The sequence below is a fragment of the Calidris pugnax genome, unplaced genomic scaffold, assembly GCF_001431845.1.
Source record: "Calidris pugnax isolate Ruff unplaced genomic scaffold, ASM143184v1 scaffold34, whole genome shotgun sequence".
Classification (NCBI taxonomy): Eukaryota; Metazoa; Chordata; class Aves; order Charadriiformes; family Scolopacidae; genus Calidris; species Calidris pugnax.
In genome coordinates this window covers 3999725-4021093 of record NW_015090771.1, presented here as the reverse complement: position 1 = coordinate 4021093, position 21369 = coordinate 3999725, and the positions used below count along the sequence as shown (strand labels likewise).

Sequence of the window (21369 nt, the reverse complement as noted above, 5' to 3'; positions counted from 1 at the left end):
TTCAAAAGAAAAATATAGGACAAAAATCTGTTCATGTCCCTGATAACAAAATCACGAACAGATACGTTCGTATCTGCACGATTTGAATTTGACACAACCCCAGGTGAAGCTGAATCAACAACCAACCAGAGTGTTCAGTGGAATGTCGAAGCTCTGGCCGCCCAGTTTTCACACGACCTCAACAAGACTACTCCTGCATTTAAACAAAGTACACACATGGTTGCAGTAGGCAAGAATAAGCTCTACAAGTCACTGCAAAATTTAGTTTACTCAAAAAGTAACTCAAAGTGTCTCTTTATCTAACTTAAGAAACTACTGGTTTTTAAGCAGGCATTTCCCTATGGCATTTATTAAAATTATGAGCAACTTCAAAAAAAAAAAACCCTCTAGGTTCACAAAATGCCCTGAATTGATACAAGATATTACCTAATTATTAGAGAGTAACTTGCAGGACCTTCAGAAGAAAAATATAGGACAAAATCTGCTCATCTCCCTGATAACAAAATAATCAACAGATACGTTCGTATCTGCATGATTTGAATTTGACACAAACCCAGGTGAAGATGAATCAACAACCAACCAGAGTGTTCTGTGGAATGTTACTGCAGTGATTTTCAGCCCTACTCTTTGCTGTTGCAACAGCTACAAACCGGTATTTAAGGATTTCAACATTCCTAAACTCTGCCATATGTTCTACTTGCTCCCTACAAACAAGAATCAACTGTAGCTGTAAACTTTGTAACACAGTTGAAAACACACAGAGATGTAAAGTGCACGTGGTAACCATGAAATAAGAAAAAAATGGGGGATGCAAATATAGAAAGACCAATCTAACCTTTGTTTACAAAGCAATTAAGATCCAAAATGTCAAGAAACCTCGATTGAAGGTATGATTTATTTTCCGCATCACATCTTACTTAACGTCATCCTAAATAAGTTACAGAGAACTTATAATTCCAACAGACACCAAGTGGAATCACAACTGGGCCAAAGCATCCAGTAACAAGCAGAAGCAGGGGAATGCCAAATACGTGCTGCAGATAAGATGGAAAGTAATCCATGTGGCAGATGTTTATTTGAATAGCACAGAACACGCGATTAAGAACTGTTCTGTCTTAGCTCAGATTGGGTGGGTTTTTGTTTTGATTTGGTTCTAGAGAAACAGATTATTTTAATTAAGAAATTATTTCTAGTCTTTCAAAAAGAAGATGAGAGTCCAGTGAAGAAATTATGTCAACACTTCACAAAAATTGTACAGCGATAGATTGTGTTCAAAAAATACATTACAGAATACAGGGACACTAACAATTTCGAAAGAGGGGTATATACCAGTTTATGTTGCCTTTCAGATTTTATATCAGGTAGACTGAGAGGAACCGCTTGAATAAAATTTATTTCTATTGTCAAAACTCCTCAAAACTGATACCAGCCTAGCAGCCTATGGTTACTTCATATAAATCTGAAATACAAACTCAAATTACAAAGAAGTCTAGCAACAGTTACAGAGAGAGTCTAGCAACAGGTAAGCAATGGAGTAATCAAATGACTAATTTTACTGTTTACATTTTAAAAAAAAAAATCAGTAATGGCTAATTTAAGAAACCATGAAACTAACTCGATTTATCCAAAATGCATCCCACCTCCCCAAAAAACTAGGACCATTAACAAATGTTTTACAAAAAAGGTCTAAAACTATCTGGGCCCACAGTTTATTACAAGAATGAGAGGTCCTGCAAACCTGGAGAAAAAAATGTGGAACAAAAAGTTATCGCACTTTTATGTGCCAGAATTATTTGCAAAGATATTTGGTGAGTGGTGTGACAGAGAAAAAAAACCTCCAAGTTTAAAGTGACCCACAAATGAAATGTCTTATTTGGAAACTATCAGTCTGAAGTTACAGGATCTGGACGTAAAATTTGGGATTTGCTTCTTACTTAAAGCACAGTGACATTTATTTTTGATTACTTCCAGTTTGCTACAGAAACCACCAAAGAATGCAAACAATTTCAGGATTAGCACACATAGAAAAGCTGTATAACTACTTTCTGGTTTCAGCTACAAGTATAAATTCAGAAGCTGTTCAGGAGCAAACAGTCTTTTTTAACCCTTGATACTAAAAGCTAAACACGAAAAAATAACCCTAAAACCCCTGGCTACAAGACTTTTCACAGTACTTGCTTATAGTTTTATATTTCCATTACAAATAAGAATGAAACACAGCTGTATACACTAATCCATAAACATAATTATTTTAAAGCACATCATAAATATCTTATGCTTTTATACTAAAAGTAATTTCTTGCTACTTGCTTAATATAACACCACATTGGTTGGTAACAAGTTTTCAAATCACAGGTAAACTAAGCCTGGAAATTCCAACTTATTATTTTGGAAACCATTTAAATTATTATCAGGATTGCACAGAGTCTTCAACAAGCAAGGCCTAAATCTTTAGGCTATGAGTTATTGTAGAGATAGATCTATAAATTCCAGTATTAAGCAGTCATGTATTTCAGATTAAGCCATTTACTGAATTTGCTAGGACTGCCCACATTTTGCTGAATCTTCCTCTTTCCCTTAAACTTCAAAGGTAAAAACACAGGAGAGGAAAAACTCTAAAACCAGTTAAATCCCCCAGCCCAGCCACAACATTCAGAGTCCAGTACGATTAAAATATATGCATTCTTACATTACTACAAATCATACCTAAAGCTTCAACGTTATTTGTGGAGAAAAAGATGGGTCATTGGCTAGTATGTTAACGTGGAAGTTCAGGTTCTGGCTATTTCATATTTCTCTTGGAGACCTCCTCGGGCAGAGCAGCCTCAGCTGTTCTGTGGGTACTACTGGTGTTCCATGTCACAAGTCAGCTCTGAATTTTAACAGCTGTAAAAAAAGCTGTAAACTAGATACCGCAGCAATACCAGCGACATAAATGTCTACAATAGAAGGATACAATTAATTACAAGTGTTCCTATTGCCAGCAGAAATTTGTGGAAGAGCTATGCTGGAAAAGAATAACGAAGGAACAAGCACACTGCAACAACTCGCTCATCAGAAGAGATTTTTAAGGCACAAACAATTAAAGTATTTCAGAGGCTGCATAAACAAGGGGGAAAAACCGCAACAATTTGATTATGCAAAGCAAACAGGAAAAGAGGTTAAGATGAACATTACAAATGCTTTCTTGTGGTATTTTTCATTTTCTTTTCTTTTCATTTTCATTTTCTTTTCATAGTCTCAACACGTGCTAAAAGAATAAACACATATTACTTCACCAGCTCCTGTGCTGCCACCTCTTTCTCCTTCTTCCATTAAAAAAATCCCTAAGTAGTGCTAGGCCAAATCCAATCAAGGTTTTCTAGAAAAACAGAAGTCAGTAATAAAAAATGTTAAAAATGTACATCCCTGTGATTATATTAATTGAATATGTAGAGAGAGATATGTGCAATTGTCTTGCAAATAATTGCAACTAACTGGATTGCAGAAGACAGAATGAAGACTTGCTGCCACAATACAGACACTTGGTTCAAAACAACAAAACCAAAAAATAAAACTCCCTAGTATTAGCTTGGGTTTCTTAATTTACTGATTTACAGTGATCAGAGATGTAGTAATCTCAGCCAAATTATTTCAAACCAGTTATACTACTGAATTACTATCAAAAGAAACAAAACAATACACTTTATGGTAGTCCAGAGTTAGGCTCAAAATGTTTTCATAGAGTTTGTGGGAAACAAATTTGATAGCAATGAGATGGTGAAATGAACAGACTGGTCATACATCCTTTCAGATGCTCAATATTGGAAGTGATGGGGGAATTGATATTAGAACTGAGATACCCATAACTCTCTGCTGAATTCTACATCCTTATCTTTTCTTCCTTAGGAAATTAGTCTGGAACTGAACCAAGTGAAATCAAAGTACAATTCAATATATGGAGGAAGTGGCAGAATCTGACTCTTCGAGAAAGAACAAGGGACAGATTCTCCAGACAACAAGCTCTTCTGGGACAAGGACTCTAATTATGGGTACATGCAGTATTAAGCACAAGAAAAGGATTCTAGGTCAGGTGGAATTTAAATTTTTAAATCATGCTTGAGTGCTACTACTACCAAACCAAAAATGCAGCTTCCTCATATTGCAAAGCATAGATTCAGTATCACCCTGGGAGCTCAAGTGACACTTCTGTCATGTCCAGTCCCCACCACCACCATTTTTTTATTTTTTATTTTTTACAATTAACTTGTACTGAAAAGCTTTAATTGAGATAAGATGCTCTCTATCCATAGCACTGTTTTCAAGCCAAGTCAGGTTTCGCGTGTCCTGTCATAGCTAGCATAGTAGTATCTAGGCACAAGTTCCAAATTGTGTGCTAATTTGTCACAGATATAGTAGCATGCCAATGTCTAATTCAGATCAGACTTGTACTGCAAAGAGATCTGGCAGTGAAACCAAGTCTCTTGAGAGACTTAAGTACCACAGGAATACAAACAGCAGAAAAGTTCCTGGCCTTAGAACTCTGCAGACCAACAGATGCCTACTATGATTAGAAAGCTCAAAATAAGCAAATATTTAAAAACTGAAAGTGAAGGAAGTCACACCAAAGACACCCGTGACTAAGGTCATGGTGACAGGACTGAGTCAGTCTTTCTTATTTACCTGGATAATTCTCCAGCATTGTACTGTACACGTATATCGCAGTGCTCTTTTCAACAGAGGACACTTTAACGTCATGTCTTCAAGAGGACACAGAGCAGAAGAACAAAAAGAATATAGAACTAAATGAATATAACTAAAATATTTTCTAGTGTTAGCATTGTTGCTTCATCCTTTTTCCATTTTGCTAAATATAAAAGGAACCTTTTTCAAGGTCTGGAGGACAATTCACAGCAGATTACTAACAAAAAAAAAAAGAGTTTAACTTCTCACTGCAGAATGTACTATGCTCTCCCTCTCACATTAAGAAGAAAAACATTACTGATTTGAGAATCAAAATAATTCACTTCCATTGAATAAGCAACATCAACACCTGTGAACAGCCATCTTTGGTGAACAACAACCTTCAAGCAAACTGTCACCTGCTTTTGAAAACAAAAATTCTCCATTCTTCACACTACTGACTGTACGTATTTTAAAAAATTCACTGAAGTATCTAGCCAGAGGATTTGAAAATGTACTCATCAGAAAGGAAAAGGCACGTTGAGACAATGTGGAGGAATATATTGCAACCTCTGAAGAGCCATTAAAAAAGAAAAAAAGAAAGAAATTTCACTCACACTTAGATTTGTAGCAGTAACGTGAAGCTTGTTAAAAGTAAAAACAATAATTCTGTCTATTACAGCTGACAAGGTCTAAAGAATATAAGTTAAAAAAAGGCCAAAGCACCAATTTAAAATATGAAAAACATTAGAAAAATATCCATATTAATGAAAAATTTGTCATTAGAGTCCACAAAATTTATCTTGCACATCAAGTCTGGTTTCTCTATGTGTATTTGACATCCTGATTACTAATTTGAAATTAGTAATTTTTCAAGTTACTAATCTGAACAAAGATTTAGTTACATGCTTTCCCTTTTTCAGGGAAAACAAGCTACAAATACCAAATCCCTATTCACACTACTGAAACATGCATTTTGAGAGCAGGCAACACATACACAAGAAGTTTCTGTTGATGATACAAAACCTAAGAATTATATAGATAGATAAATAAAATTTCAAGCAAAATATACCCAGTATTACTATAAACTACAACAGAAATACGGGGCATGATTCAAGGTATTATATCTACAAATCTCCTTATTTCCTGCACAAAGTAAGCCTGCCATGCTGCAAATAACAGCACTGTGATATTTCTGAAAGGTACTGGCCAGTTAAGTCTCACTGAACTTGAACTGAAACATCCAGGATGCAGGATGAAATGCTAGCTCATGAAAATCCATGACATATACCAGTATTTCCCAACGCCTTTAACTGATGAAGGACAGGGAAAGGAAGCCAGTTTCCATATGTGGGCTTGAACATCTCATACGCAGCCTGGAACCACTTACAGCTTCAGCTAACTTTCAGTGCAGACTTCAAAATATCAGGTTCAAAACCTAGGACAGCAAGGAGTGTTTGTATAAAATGGAGACGTGTACGAGTGCATCTTTATTTTTTCCAGCATACTCTTCCTAACAAAGGAAGGACTGCAGAAAACATGCAATGCAACCGAAAGCTTTGTCCAGTTTAGCATTTCCTCATGGAAGCACCCAGAACAGTTTATATTGCTAAGAGGTATCTTAATCTTTAGGATGGGAGGGATGTTGTTTTGCTTCTTATTTCTTGTCCCTAAAAATGTAGGAATGCAGGAAAGTTCTGCAAATGGGATATTCAAAAGAATTTAAGCACACTGAAATAGCACTTCAGATAAATTAGAGAATTTCAGGTAGAGTGTGCTGATGGAATGATTAAATGAATACTGTCTCAACTGATCTCCTCACAATACACAAGCAATTGAAACATCAACACAAAGGCCAACAACTCAGTGACAGATCTGCAGAAGTTTTAAAGCAACAACCTGGCACAAGCTGAAGTAAAAGCATCATCTCTCTCTCTTATCTCTAGAGTTTTAGATTAATGTTCCACAGTAACGTGGGAGAAATTTTATTGGTTCAGATTAGATTTGAGTGATTTTAATATTGGGATTATTCTCCAATTCTTCTACACTTACAAGATAATTTTATGAACAGCTGAATTTCCAACTTGCCTTTGCTATTCAATACTTTAAAAGTTTCTAAAGGATGTGAACTCCTTTTGATATCACCATGGTAAGATGCCAGAAATTTGACATGAGACATGTGCCAAAAATTAACTTTTCAGAAGCTATTCCAGGCCATCTGGAGAAGATGCATTTCAAGTACAAAATAATTAATACCACCTTCACTAAAACACTAAACACAGTAGTCTGGCCTTTCCTTTGTGCAATTAAAAGCTTTGAAAGTAACAGACTACTCAGAACAGATTATGAATCGCTCATAACAACATAATTTTCCTTTGTTTTTTATTTATTTTTTTTTACACTATTAGGTTTGGAGATTTTTTTCTTAAACACTGCAATGCTGTCCTCCTTGAAATTGATGATTAGAACTTTAAATATACAACTGCAGCCTAAGAACTCACTTTCAAGAAGAGCTAAAATGAAACTCTTGACCTTATCCAATGTGGAATTGCATCCAAATCAAGTAATACATTCATGGTTCTTAACATGGAAATCTAAAAACAGTGGAAGTGCAGATGGAAACCATAAGTAACTTCAACAGACAGAAAAATTCCTCCTTGATCATATTTTGTCACAAATGATTTATGGAATGGAAACAAAACTGTACCTGAATTCTGCAACAGACAAAGATTAGGGAATAGAAAAGGAAGGTCTATACCGCCACTTGTACAATGCTTACCTTTAAGAGTAAACACAACACCTGTGTTTCTAGCAGAAACATTAGTTTCAAAGTATGTTTTATATACACAAGCCTCAATGAAATATGTTGTCATTCATAAACTCCTTATAAAATGTCAATGAAGAGCTTACAGACATTCACTAACGTCACACAAAGCTTGACAGTACCTCAACAGAGATACGCCTTTTACATCACAACGAGGCAGTCCTGCCCCTCCCAACATACAAAACTCTGACACTGCAAAGTAAGGTTGTTCAAAACATGTTTCTGAAGGAAACTGTCCAATGCAATGACCACAAAATAAACCTCCATGTTATTTATTATGATCATTTATGAGTTGACACAAAATCCAGGCAATCACAAACTCCGGAAACAACCAGAAGCCTTAGAAGTAACTCCTTACAGATATTAAAGACTAAGTAAGAGAGATGAATAGCATTTCAGTAATCCAGTAAAATAAGAAACTGAGAACTAAGAACACAGGTTGAATTACTTTTCTATAAATAACATAATGGGTTCTCCAAAGAACGTTACAAAAAAGAGAATGTAAATCACTTATGAAATATTTCAACTTCCAGCAAATCCTCTTCTCCTTCCTTCCCAAATCAATAATGTTTTTAAAGAACCTATCCTTACAACAAAATGAGTGAATGCCAATAAAGTTTAGTGAGAACAGCATATAAATTCTTTTGATATGTTTGCAGTATTTTGTTACCAAGGAAGAGGACAAAGAGACACACTCAGGCTTAGTTTCAGTCATTCTCTGGGCTGCAGGCTTTTCTGTGCCCAAGCACAGAAACTGTACTTTCCTTCTCATGTTTAGTTAATCTTCTCATCTTAAATTCTGTGTAATTTCTTAGTGCCTACATTTCCTTTTTTGGAAGCAAGACTATACCAGGAAGAGAAGTTGAGAGAGGTTCAATTAAGAGAGAGAGTCTTTTTTGACTTGTTTCTGGGGAACATTTTCAAACATTTGCATAAGCTAGACAGCTCTTTCACATTCTGACTACTGCCCTCCTCTCTTAATGACGACAGTCACATATTCTTACTTGCTCAGAGTGTTGCTAAAAATAAGTTACTGGTTAGTTGCTTGAAATTCACCTTTTTACATCCTTTCACCTGCCTAGTTTTTTCTTCTACTATATCAAAGAAGTTATTTTTCTTTCCTCTGAATTTCAGCCATAGCCTAGCCTTCAGTGTTACCATCTTTTTCAATCGCTAAAATGTTGGCCCTTTAACTATAGCAGCATTTATTCATCAATTAAAAAAAAATCATTTTAAATCACTTGCACTATTCTTCTCATGTTGTTACGCATCTCCCAAGAAAAAATTTCCAGAAATCTCCAGTGAGCTCCTTGTTCTCTGACAAATATCTTCCCAGCATTCGTCTTTATTCCAAAAGATATAAAGCCAGCAGAAGTACAGCCTTCTCCTGCCATCACTCTCTGCTCAGCTGTTACCTCTTTTCTTAGACTTGAAAACAGTCAAGGCAGAAGTCATTACCCTGCTGTGTGTTTATACAGCACCCAGCACAACAAACTCTGCTATTATTGTTTTTAGGTCCTACTCCAACACAACGAATATGTCAACTGTTAAATCGTCAACTCTAATTCAAAGGAAAAAAAAGTTTTCAACCACTTTTCCCAACAGGCAGTCCCAAAATTTTAGGATTAGAGGTTATTGTACTGAGAACTGCTGCATAAAAAGCACTTTTCTCTTGGGTGACTCCTTATTTGCAGGGCTCAGCTCCATCCATCCAGGTACAATCTCTAATCCAAACAGATTTTGCTGCCCTCCTGTGGCCTGTGAAGGTTTTAAGCTCCAGAAGTCACACACACGCTAGCACACGAGCAAAACAGCTACGAAAAAGTCTGATTCCACTCGACCGGTTCACACTTTTGTCTTAAAAGCCAGATTGCACAGCTCAACATTACACTTTGAAGGAAGTAAAAAAGCCAAAATACTGTCGCAGAGGTAATGAAGGTCGCCTGATGCCTCTGCTTGAAAGGACTGCTTAGGCTTTGTAGCAGAAATACAGACATCAGTTATGCTCACTTAACAGTTGAGCTGATAAATTTAAAACTCAGCTGTCCCTCAGTTACAACGTGTAGAAAACAACAATGTAGGTGACCTATAAAAATACTGTAAAGAAAGGGAAAAAACCCCAGCTTTAAATCCTTGTCTCTATTATGCTACAGAGCTATATGAATTATGAATCCCCATACTTTCAGATATGGCAAAGGGATGACACATCAAACAGCTACAGGACACAAGCTGTACAGTGGGTACCATCAATGGAATTGGGATTTAAGTCTAATGAGAAAACTTACAGAACAATCTTCAAATAAGCAGTGAAGACATTTGTAAAGCAAGAAATACCAGAATGCTGAAGCAGATTAAATACTTCTTAAGACAATGCTCCTGCTACAAAAGTTCAATTTAAATTGTACTGCAACTGCAAGACTAAAATATTACTATATTCTGGAAAAAAAAATAAGACTAATGTCATCAACAATTTAACATTTTATCCAGTAGTGTATTTAGAATATTTGGACACAAATGCATTTACTCCTTCTAAACCTTTGTCATTAATAAAAATATGCTAATACATATGGAAATCATTACTACAACATTTATTAAAATATTTAGAAAGCTAAAACGGATCTTTCAAAAAGGGATATATTGGCTCCAATGAAGTAAAAGCAATCTTTTCACTTTCTTATCCAGAAACAGAAGGGGATTTCTTTGTGCCTCCTTATAAGTTTTTAGATGGTATCCAAAGGTTTTTAAAGGAATTCATATCCCCAAAAACAGACACATTATTACAAAAGCCTGCTGAAAATCAGGTACATAGAGATTTAACACTGGACAAGGTATAAAAATGAATTTGCTGTAAGTCTGAATGCTATATACACTGTGTAGGAAAGTTCACATCTTCTAGTGCAAATCTCCTGAAAGAACTAAATGTCTGTTTCTCACAGTGGCAGATATAAAGTCTATTTTGACCTACTCAGTGGCAAGCAAGAGAAAATAAATGGAACATGAACAAAAAAGCCAGCATTCCTCCACCTAATTATCTGTTTATATTTTTACTGAAGTCCTGAAATATGGAGATTTTTTGACAACTAGTTAGCCAGCTGCCATGAGGACCTTTTGAGGGCCAGCAGTGCTTGAATGGTCAGCATCTGTGTAATTCAGGCTGGATGGCATACACAGAATTAGCTATTTTGAAATGGCAACACTATAAACAGGACTTAAATGCTTTCTCATATGTAGTTTTCAGGCAAAAAGGAAAAGGAATATGTCATCTCTCTCTTCTCCACAAAGTGTCATTTTGTACCACAGCACTGCTTTTAAGTACACCTTAGTGACCATTTAAGGAGATAAAGTTCTATACACTCTGGCTTCCCCAAAAATACCCCTGTTGATGATTTCGAGCCATGTTTAGAAGACAATGTCTTTTTGGATCACATTAATAATCTGTCCTGGATTTTTGCTGGACATTTTCCCAAACCAAAATTGCTAGAATGGATCATCAATCCTTCTTTCCTCCACAGTAATCTGTAAAGAATATCCCACACCTCCATGCAGTGGAGTACTTTGCAGAAACTTCTCTAAACCTCTGGCTTAAGAGAAAAATACTAGAACTTTGGAGCTCTGCTATCCCACAAACAAGGAACATAGAAATATAAAGGGGGCAAAGTAAACTCTACTACAGTGATATCAGAAGAAGAAAAAAGAACAAATAGTCTAAATTAAACCAAGGCCAGAGTTACCGAGCAGGCTGTTTAACATTCATGAACAAATTCTGAGGAAGACATGGAATTTAACAGTCCTGTTAAAAAAAAACCTGCTAGTCATCTATGAGTTAATGTTTGGGGCTTTTATGTCCCTCCATATGTGTGAGAACTGCAGAGACAGAAGGGAAAAAAAACACAGTCTAATGAATAGAACTACTTTTTCAATCTAGGGCAGGTCACACTCAAATTCTATCTACACATAGCCAGCTCAGGCAGTGACTGACAAGCGCAGACTTTGTAAAAGTTCACTCTAATTAATCAAGAGCACGCTTTAATTTAACTGTCAGAACCAAGACTACTGTGAATTTCTAAAACCAAATTGCCTTCAGTTCCAAAATCATAAATCCCTAAAACTTTTCAACTAGTAAATTGCAGCATTTAATTTTAATTCTTTAGATACGTTCCATAAACAAACACAAACCACAACAGGACTGAAAAAAAAGCCTCCACTGAACTTTATATACTGTATTCTATCAGAATATCTCTCAGAAGCCTAAAAACTCACAATTAACAAGGACTTGTGAATTGTAAAACCATACCTCTAGGGATTAAACTTCACAAAAAACTGAACTATTATAGTGGATATTCAATACGAAGGGCAAAGGCTTCAGTAATTCTCTGAGGGTTTACACTTATTCCACAAAGCAAGGCACTAAAACAAAGGTGACGCTTTTCAATGTAATTATCAGCTGTATAAAAAGTCTGTCCATCACTGTAATAATTTCTTACAGAACAGGCCAAACACCAAGGAGAACGTGTCCTAACTGAATCCAAATGCAGCCATCAGAACTTGACATTATTCTTTCTAGTGTGATTTTCAAGAAGACACATTAGCAACTGCTGCTTCTTCTTTGCATATTTTTAATATTTCAGCAGCTGCTAAGCATGTCATTTAGATCAAAACATCACTTAAAGAAATGCAACAGACTTCGAGCAAACATAAACGTACTGAACTTGTATCCCTCATAATGCAAATGTGTTGTTTTCATGAGGCATACAAACCTCCCATTTTCAAAAAGTATTCACTTCAGTAAAATATTATACGTTCGAGCAAACATAAACGTACTGAACTTGTACCCCTCATAATGCAAATGTGTTGTTTCCATGAGGCATACAAACCTTTCATTTCAAAAAGTATTCACTTCAGTAAAACATTGTACCTAAAAATCATTATTACATACTAATTTAACTTAGTCATACAATAGCTTTGCCTCCTGTTTCCAAATATGCATCTTAAAAATATCAAATAATGCGTTCCCTTCCCTTGTTTGGTTTGGTAACCAAGACAATCACAAATTTAAAATGGAGGCAGACCACAATAATAGTGGGAACAGTGTATATTGCCATGGACAAATTATCCAGTTTGGTGGCATGCATAGTTTATTATTTTCAGCTATACATATTTTTTTGTCTAAAAATTAGCAATTGCACTCAAACTCCCATCAAAATTCTCCTCAATCCAGGTGGCACGCATAATTTATTATTTTCAGCTATACATATTTTTTTGTCTAAAAATCAGCAATTGCACTCAAACTCCCATCAAAATTCTCCTCAGTCCAACTATGCAAAGATGCAAAGAAGTCACATATGAAATCTGAAGTGTTTCAAGAATCCTCTTTTTAAGATAAGCCACAAAAGTGAAAAGTAAAATTGCAGTAATAAGCTCCCATTTTCTGACATTTATCACCTCAAATTCCAATGTTGCCTATTTTCAAGCCATACCATTTCCTTTTCTCTTTGTTACTGAAAATTATTTACTTCTTCAGTACTTATTAAGAATATGAGACAACCTGGCTCCATTGCCATTGCAGGTTTTCCGGATCTTGAACTGCAAAATACAATACATTCATAAATGTGGTTTAAACTTATTTAAATGAGTGCAGCAAAACTATAACTTTAAGGAGAGGTCTAATGAGAAGCAGCTTCAGTTGAGTTTCCCTTGGACTGTTACCCATGTGGCTTGCAGGCAAAGAGCTGTCTGATATGGAAAAATCAGTTGAAGAAGAAGGATGAGTTCCTGCTTCAGGATGCTGGAGATACTGAAATAGGCTACAAAACTATTTTTAAAAAAATCTTCAAAGTCTTTCAAAAAGTTCTGACAGGCTTGGAAGGGAAATAGATAACTTTAAAGTGTTTCTTTTAACTCTTTTTGTTTTATAGAAAAAAATGACTGCCTGGATCTCATTTTAGAAACACTGTTGCTTTTAACATTTAAAGTAAAACACATTCTTTGCACGTCTTGATTAGCAAAAATTTTAATAAAATATCAGATTCCCTACAACAGCTTTGATTTTTGAGCATCACATATTCTCATCTCAGAAAGCATCTCTCAAGTTGCAAATATTCCAGAGTTAATACCAAAATAAAAAGCAGAACAAAATAAAATAATTGTGATCTAGCTCCACAAAATAATACAAGAAGCAAGTTGGATATACTGTATCAATCTTGATAACAATTTCAAATCAAATAACTCTGCATCTAATAAAGCATTTATTCCACAGTTATTAAGCTAGTCAGTTCTGTTAGCAATTACAAACAATTTTAATATGGACCCAAACTTTTAAATTGGTTAAAAAATAATTACATCTTTTAACACTGTTTTCCTTCAATGTTGAAAAAAAATAATAAATAATGCAGCAATCATTAAAACATCAGTAATGTCTAATCATGTGAAGCTAGAGAACGGTTGATAGTCATTTAGTATACGAGTAAAACCCAAGAAATCAACATTATGTCCAAAATGCAGGGAACTCAGTTGGAAGCAAGCATTTTCAATGTTTGATGGATCAAATCAAGAATCTCATCATAGCTCATCAATGTCTCACAGAAAGCAGATAGGAAGTAAACTATTAAAATAAATTCCTCTGCATACTTCATTTACAAACACTTTCTCAAAGCCTAATGCAAGCTTATTAGAAAATGTCCTATAAAATCAGTGTTTATGGACAGAGAAGGAAGGAGGAGCAGGTATGGAGAGAGAGTATGTGGAGCAGCAAATTACTGATACAGTACTAAATATTTGCAAACCACTTATGACAAACAAACTCAGTCCTTGAGAGCTGACCCCAGAGGTCAAACCAGATTGCTTTGGAATAATACATGCAAATGAGATCTCCAAGATCAAGGGTTGTCCAACTATAAAAATATTTTTGAGGTCCACATCCCAGCGAATTTTTATTTAGCAGATTCATTTTTGCCAATGAAGGAAAATGCTCTTGCCTTTGTAAGATATTTTAACAATTCCAGTGCAACAAAGTGTCAGCCAAATATCCATAATTCCTTTTTCTTTCTGCCAGAAAAAAAGATTTCTATTACAGTAACTCTCAGTTATGTTGGATAATAGGTTAAAAACAAAACATGGTTTGCAAATAATTAATGCCACAAAGAAAACGTGAGCATTAGCTCTATGTGACAATTGTGGAACACAAACATCCTTCTTCTACAGGGAAGCAAGTTTCACTGCCTTGGGGCTTCAGTGGTGTGTTTTCAATTCATAAGCAGTTTATTTAAAAATAATTTTGAGATAGTTTTCTACTCTTCATCTGGCCATACATATTGTCATGTCAATTCTCAAAGCCACATTCGAGATTTACTCATAATTTCTTATCACACTCAAATGATTTGACATAACCAGTTATCAGAAATTAAGTTTAAACAGTTTCACTTATGTTTTTACCAAATAAAACAATATCCCAATCCCCAAATCCCCAGAAAGTAGCATTTCCTTTTGGGAAAAAATCATCACCACTACAAAACAAAGAAAGGTGGCACAGTAAGAAGAGCTTCATCCTCCTGTCACTATTCTTTCTGTAAATCAGACAAGGTCTCATTTCTAATGTGAACACTCTGTACATAAATATGTACGTAAATATCTGAATATGGCACCTTTAGTGAGATTTATATTCATGCATATATTAAAATACTCCTATTAATAAAAGCAGGCCTCTCAATAAAAGATAAGCACTGAAGAGCCAAGTTCTCAGCTAAAATAAATTATTTAGGAAAAGAAGGCAATATAAAGGCAAACTTTTAAATATTATATATCTTTATTTCCTGAATTCCAAATTCTGCTTTTCTCCCCCCCACCTTCAAAAAAAAAAAAAACAAGCAGGATTTACAGTATATTATGAATTATTCTGTGGGTTATAAATCAAGGTAATCTCTTCTCTGTTTAAGGGACAGCGTTATCCCTGAACAGCAGATACTAGGCTTTCCAAATTCTGTCTCATTTTAAGCATTCTAAAAACCTAGCAACTTTCTCAAAATTCCGAAGACTTGAATGCAAACAAGGGGCAAGTATCAATCAGGGGATCATTTTAATCAGGCTAACCTTTCTGTCACAGTTTTTTATAGTCATTTAATTTGGTCATCAACTTACTTCTAATCACAGATCAAACAACCTTGATCAGTCATCCTGTTTTCAGCTAGGCAGGTAGGGATTAACACCCGTTCTTACACCTGTGCGCTGGACACAGAAGATGTGAAAGGCCTTTCCTTTTTCAACATTGGCTCTTCTGAATTTGTACATGGAAAATGTCACCTCCTCAGGTCACTTGTCCCAGTCAATTCAATATTAGAAATCAGCCGATTTCTAACAGGGATTAACAAAGCATATAAAATACTTGACGTGCTTCATTCACAATTGTGTTTGTATATAAAATCCATTTAAATATATTTGTTCAGGAAAAATTGACCCTACAAAACAGGACCAACTACAAAGTTAAAGGGTCACCCGTCTTCCATTAATTGGTAAGACCAAGCTGCATTTGTAAAATGTATTCGTTTATTTCGATCTAACTTTATGTATTTGCCTACATTTTTAAACTAACTTCCTCCACCTCAAACTCTTCACAGATTCTACAACTGAATCCTCTATCTCCTACCGTGCACGCACTCCTAGTTTTTATTCCAGTGGTCTTTCCACATTCACCTGACAGTAAGTCAAATTTCAGCTAAGGAGTTCTTTTCTGACCTACTGAGGAAGAGGACATTACTTACAAGCCTATAGAATGGAGTTTAGTACTTGCTATGTTCGTTCTGTGACCAGTTTCACACTTTGGAAAAAGTAATATAAATTTGTTCACAGCACACCACTACCTTTGTAAGTAAATACCATCACATGCACACCCTGTCAGTCTAGCTGCTAATTTCAGAATGAGATACAAATAAAGCACTTTTCTTCTTTTAAGTACTTCCCGCTTAGCAAGTATTTCAACTCATCAGAAAAGAGGCAAGGGTTTGTGAGACTGTGGGTCAGTTATTTCTCATTCTTGAGTTTCACAGTTGGTTAAAAATCTTAATTAAATAAAAAGCTGTTTTAAAGACAAAAGTGGATTCCTGTGTAAAAAAAAAATTTATAACCTTTCTCCCTTTTTTTGTTTCACAGTGAATGCAATGCTTGATAAAAAAAATGACATTACCAAAGACTTACATGGCCATACATCATAATAAAGCAGTGACAAGGGTTATCACTCTCTGCCCCCACATGCACACACTTTCCCCCTCCCCTTAATGTGCTTTGGGTGAGCCTAAAGAAAGCACCTCTAATCATAACCAGTCAGACTGATCTTGGTATCCACAGAGCCTTTGCAGCTAATAGGAAATTAACCTGAAGACAAGGAATGGTTTCACACAGACAAAGGACCAGGAAAACAAGCAAAAACTCCAGGGCTGACTGAAATTCCAAAAAGGACAAAAAAATCCTTCCTACTGCTGCCTTATATGAACTGTGAAACCACAGAAAAGATGCCCTATTTCTTTGTTGGTCACAAATCTAATTAAATATAGCCTCTTCCTTCCCAGACCTCACATTTAATTGGCAGTAGCACACTATTTCCACTCAGCATTCTTATTGCAACAAGCTCCTCTTCCCAAAATTTCAGCCACCACCTTGTCAGAGAAAAAATGAAAAACATTTTCTATGCTGAGGTGCATCATCCGATTATGTCCCTGTACTGCTGATGCAAGTATCTCATTTTTCTTCAGTTTCACATTGTAACCACCCTACAGTTTTATATCCTGACCTGCTACCCTTTCTTTTACTGTTTGTACGTATTCACAACCGTATCTACCTTTACTTTCTACAGAAAGCTGGGCTTAAGCAAGCACCAAGCTTGGTTAGGACCTCTAGGCTGTGTCTACTGTCGGCTGCAGTATCTATTGCAAATAAGTATTTCATTAAATATTTTAATTCACCTCTAAAATTACTCAGAAATAGGAAATTTCTTTTGAGATTTTGCACAAATTAGTTTTACAATATCAAGAGATGCATTCAGGCAGACAGACTTGGTTTGTGTTTTTGAGGGTAAGTCTTTATCCACTATGTGATTTGGAAGAAACAACAGTGCTGAAGGATTTTGGCTTCTGTATTTAATAGACAATATCAACATATTTCTGATCTAAACATAAACTTGAAAACAAGATTAGAAAACTTACAGTTAAAGTACTGGCCAAGTTTTCATACAGTAAGCTAGAACAGAAGCCAGCATTCACAATACATTTTAAAATAAATGAAATATTTTGTGTTAATTTCCTTCCAAAAGTGGAAGTTCGTAACCACTCAAGAACTACAATATGCTCGAATATCAACAGTTACAGAGGGCACCAAGATACTATATTTTGGGATATTTTGCAATGTTCAAATACAGTCCAGATGCTCACAAAGGCTTACAGATTAACAGGTCTCAAGGCTGATACACACAACTGTAAAGCCAAATATTTTACAAGTAATTGACATAATGGCAGAAATTTACAAAGCTGGAGGATATCTAAAATGTAGACATGAGTCCATTATATGACTTATTTATATAAATAACTTTTATATAAAATACCTTTTAAAAATTGCGTCAGGATGAAAAGTAACAGAGGTTTTTGGGTGGAAATGGCTGAAAGCTGACAGTCAGCAGCTTCAGATCGGGAGGTTCAGGCTGGACATTAGGTAGCATTTCTTTACAGGGAGGGTGGTCAGACACTGGAACAGGCTTCCTAGAGAGGCACTGGATGCCCCAAGCCTGTCAAGTGTTCAAGAAGTGTTCAGACAATGCCCTCAATAATATGCTTTAACTTGGTCAGCCCTGATTTGGTCAGGCAGTTAGACTAGAAGAACATAGTAGGTCCCTTCCAACTGATACAGTCTATTCTATTCTAACTATCTCATTCTGCTTCAGAAATATGACTAACCAAATGAAATGCAAATCATGTCATCATAATCTGTAGTTTTGCAACAGTAAATAATCCCTATCAAAAGACCTGAATGAACTTCAATGTATAATCTAAATAATAGATTAGAATTGCAATCATCAGTAATTTTTTCCTGTAGTAAATAGCTGAATTAGGCATTCAGACTAAACAATTCAGTCCCAGAGCCTCCACACATATAACACAAATTCTGAGATATCTAAGTTAAGATAAAGAAAGCATACCATGTGTGCTATCAAATTAAGATCTGCCAGCAAATTAAATTTACTGTGGATAAAAAACAAAGTGAGTTTTAACAGAAACATTCTCTACTTTGCCTCAGCTGCTATCAACTGAAGAAAGAGAAGAAATTTATTTACCAGTTAGGGGGGTGATCTGTTTGCACACTTGAATTGCATTACTCAAACCCAGTTAAAAACCCTGTCAGATTCGGTGACTGTTTCCTTAGCGTGCCAGGTGGCATTTAGTAGTAAAATATTGAGAATTCAATTCATGTAAGAATGATTAGGCTGTACTAGCAGAAGAATCAGGAGAGAACAGTACCACTTAGAACAGCAGAGGGAAGCACACAGATGTATCCAACTGAAAAGCAAAACCAATTGTCATATTAGGAAATTTCCCTTTGTCCTACGTGACTCTCTTGCTCCTGGACCGAAAGCACAACCATCTGGAGTTTCCCTAAATCAGAAAATGGCATCAGCATCACTGTGATCTTGGTAGAGGGAGGTGAAATCTCTCTCAGCACTTTGTTGAGCTAGGAAATCTTCCCAAAAATTGAACTGGAAACCGATTACAGATATTGACATCATTAGTAACCAATTCAGCAAACATGAAAACAGAGAGAGCAAGCACGCACGCAGACAGGAAGCAGCAGGAGTTGATTTTCCCCCAGACAAACTGAGTCCAACACACTCCTTCCAGCACAAAATTTCTAAAGATACATTCATTCTGTGTTTTTATATGTTATGCATCTCTTTCAAAATTTTCTTTCAAATAGAAGAAAAGTGCTATCTTGACAAAATTACAAACTAAAACTTACAGCCAGAACCCCGAGCATTGGAAATAAGCAAAAACATTTATTCACTTCCAGGAAAATACTGGAACTGTGTCACAGAAATTCAATGCACATAATCCTCCCTGAGCATTTCAGTAGTCAGACTACAAAGATACTTAAACATAGGAAGTATAGCCAAAACACCCACATGAAATCTGAAGAAGTATGATGTAATGTTGACAGAAGCAAACCCGAGTTTTGTATTCCATGCTAAAGGAAACAAGCAATCAATAATTAAAGCAGGGTGTGCATCTTCCTAGTAAAGAGTTCTCTCAGGACAGCACAGTTCATGTTAGAAGGATACACTTTAGATAAAACTATGAGGGTTTTGTCATGGCTTTGTGAACTAAACACAGATCCAAACCAGAAGAAACCAACTTCAAACTTGATCTTGTTTTTATAGCCTGTATATCGTAAATAGGAATACATGCTTGTATGCACACAGATATTTAAAACCAATAAACCCCCTCCCACACAAAAGAAAAGCCTAGTACTTTTAAGAAGTGCCTATAGCTCTTCGGTGTTTCCTAACATATTTTGTGAGGAATTTCACATATTGGTCAAGGAAGAGCATCTATACATTGCACGTATATTTCTACATTTTTTAAACTGGAAGTTCTATGCCACTGAGGCTATACTGCCTCAAGGATCTAAATTATCTTAGTTCCACAAAAGAACACAAACCTTTTTTCTTCCCTGTAGAAAGGGATTACCATCCACCAGCTGCTTACTCTCTGGAAGTATGTATAAGGCCTTTTTGAGTAAACTCCGCTGTGTGGTGGAAGAGGTATTCAATATTCACAACACCGATTAAAACAACAAATGTTGTGATAAATCTTTTTTTTCTGTGTAGAACTATAGCCACCAGGCAACAGTCTGCCCTGTAATCCAGCAAAGCAAACAATCCCTATAGGGCAGGGAACACTGCCACAAAAGGGAAGAGTCATTCATATGTAGCAACCAAACTTTGCTAATGAATATTATTTTCATCAGAATAAAATCAGCTACTGCGGATTTGGGCGATACAGTCCTTGCACACCATTCATGTTGATTTTATTAATCATGTAGTCAGAATTCACCGTTCCAGATATGAAGAAAAGTTCAGGAAAGAAGCAGGAAACAATATGTGAAAAAACATGGTTCAGGAATCAAGGTCAGGCTTTTATTCTCAGTTTGGTCATCAGCTGTTGACGACACAAGGGATGTCATCTCACCATGTTTCCTAAACAGAATTAATTTTAAAACAGATTTAAAACTGCTTACCTGTTTTACAGTGCTCTGAAATACACTGAAAAGTGACATATTTTCCTAGGAAACAGTTAAGTAGCTTCACCAGAAGAAGGCACTGTTAAACACATACACACATATATAAAACCCCTTACCTTCCCCAGGGCTGACTGCAGATGGCAGATTGCTCCAGTCTAGGGTCCAGTCGGGGCACGGATGAGGAGAAAATTTTGCTTCAATACCATTTTCCTATGTGAAAGAGGGGAAAAAAAAAAAAAAGAACCCTGATCCTCTACCCACTGCAGTTGGTAGCAGTATTCCCAATGAATTGAACAGCAAACTGTGCAATACTTTCAGCCTAACTGAAACTAAGGAGTTTCTAAGAGTAACTCTAAGAGGAAAATTCTACATTGTATGGGATTCAAATTATGTATTTCTCTCATTTTCACAAGAAAGCCCTGTTAATTTTCTTTATGCTGTCAGCCTCTATGCAAAAAATATTGAGAATTATGGAACACAATGGAGAGTTTTCTTTAACAAAACTCCTTAAGGTTCCCAGATGTTCAAAGCTCTAACAAAATAGCAAAAAAACCAGCAGAAATGATAGAATAATGATGCCAAACAAAAGCAACATTTTTTTGTCATCCTTT

At 35.7% G+C, this 21369-nt stretch overlaps 1 protein-coding gene across 2 annotated transcripts in view; it reads right to left on the bottom strand.

Moving 5' to 3' along the window:
• The window catches only part of GSTCD (glutathione S-transferase, C-terminal domain containing), a 68979-nt gene that overhangs the window by 33264 nt on the left and 14346 nt on the right, over positions 1-21369 (bottom strand). For both annotated transcript variants that reach the window (XM_014940819.1, XM_014940810.1), the window contains exon 5: positions 20875-20968. In XM_014940819.1, the coding sequence (XP_014796305.1) occupies positions 20875-20968 (94 nt within the window). The remainder of the gene's footprint in view (positions 1-20874; positions 20969-21369) is intronic.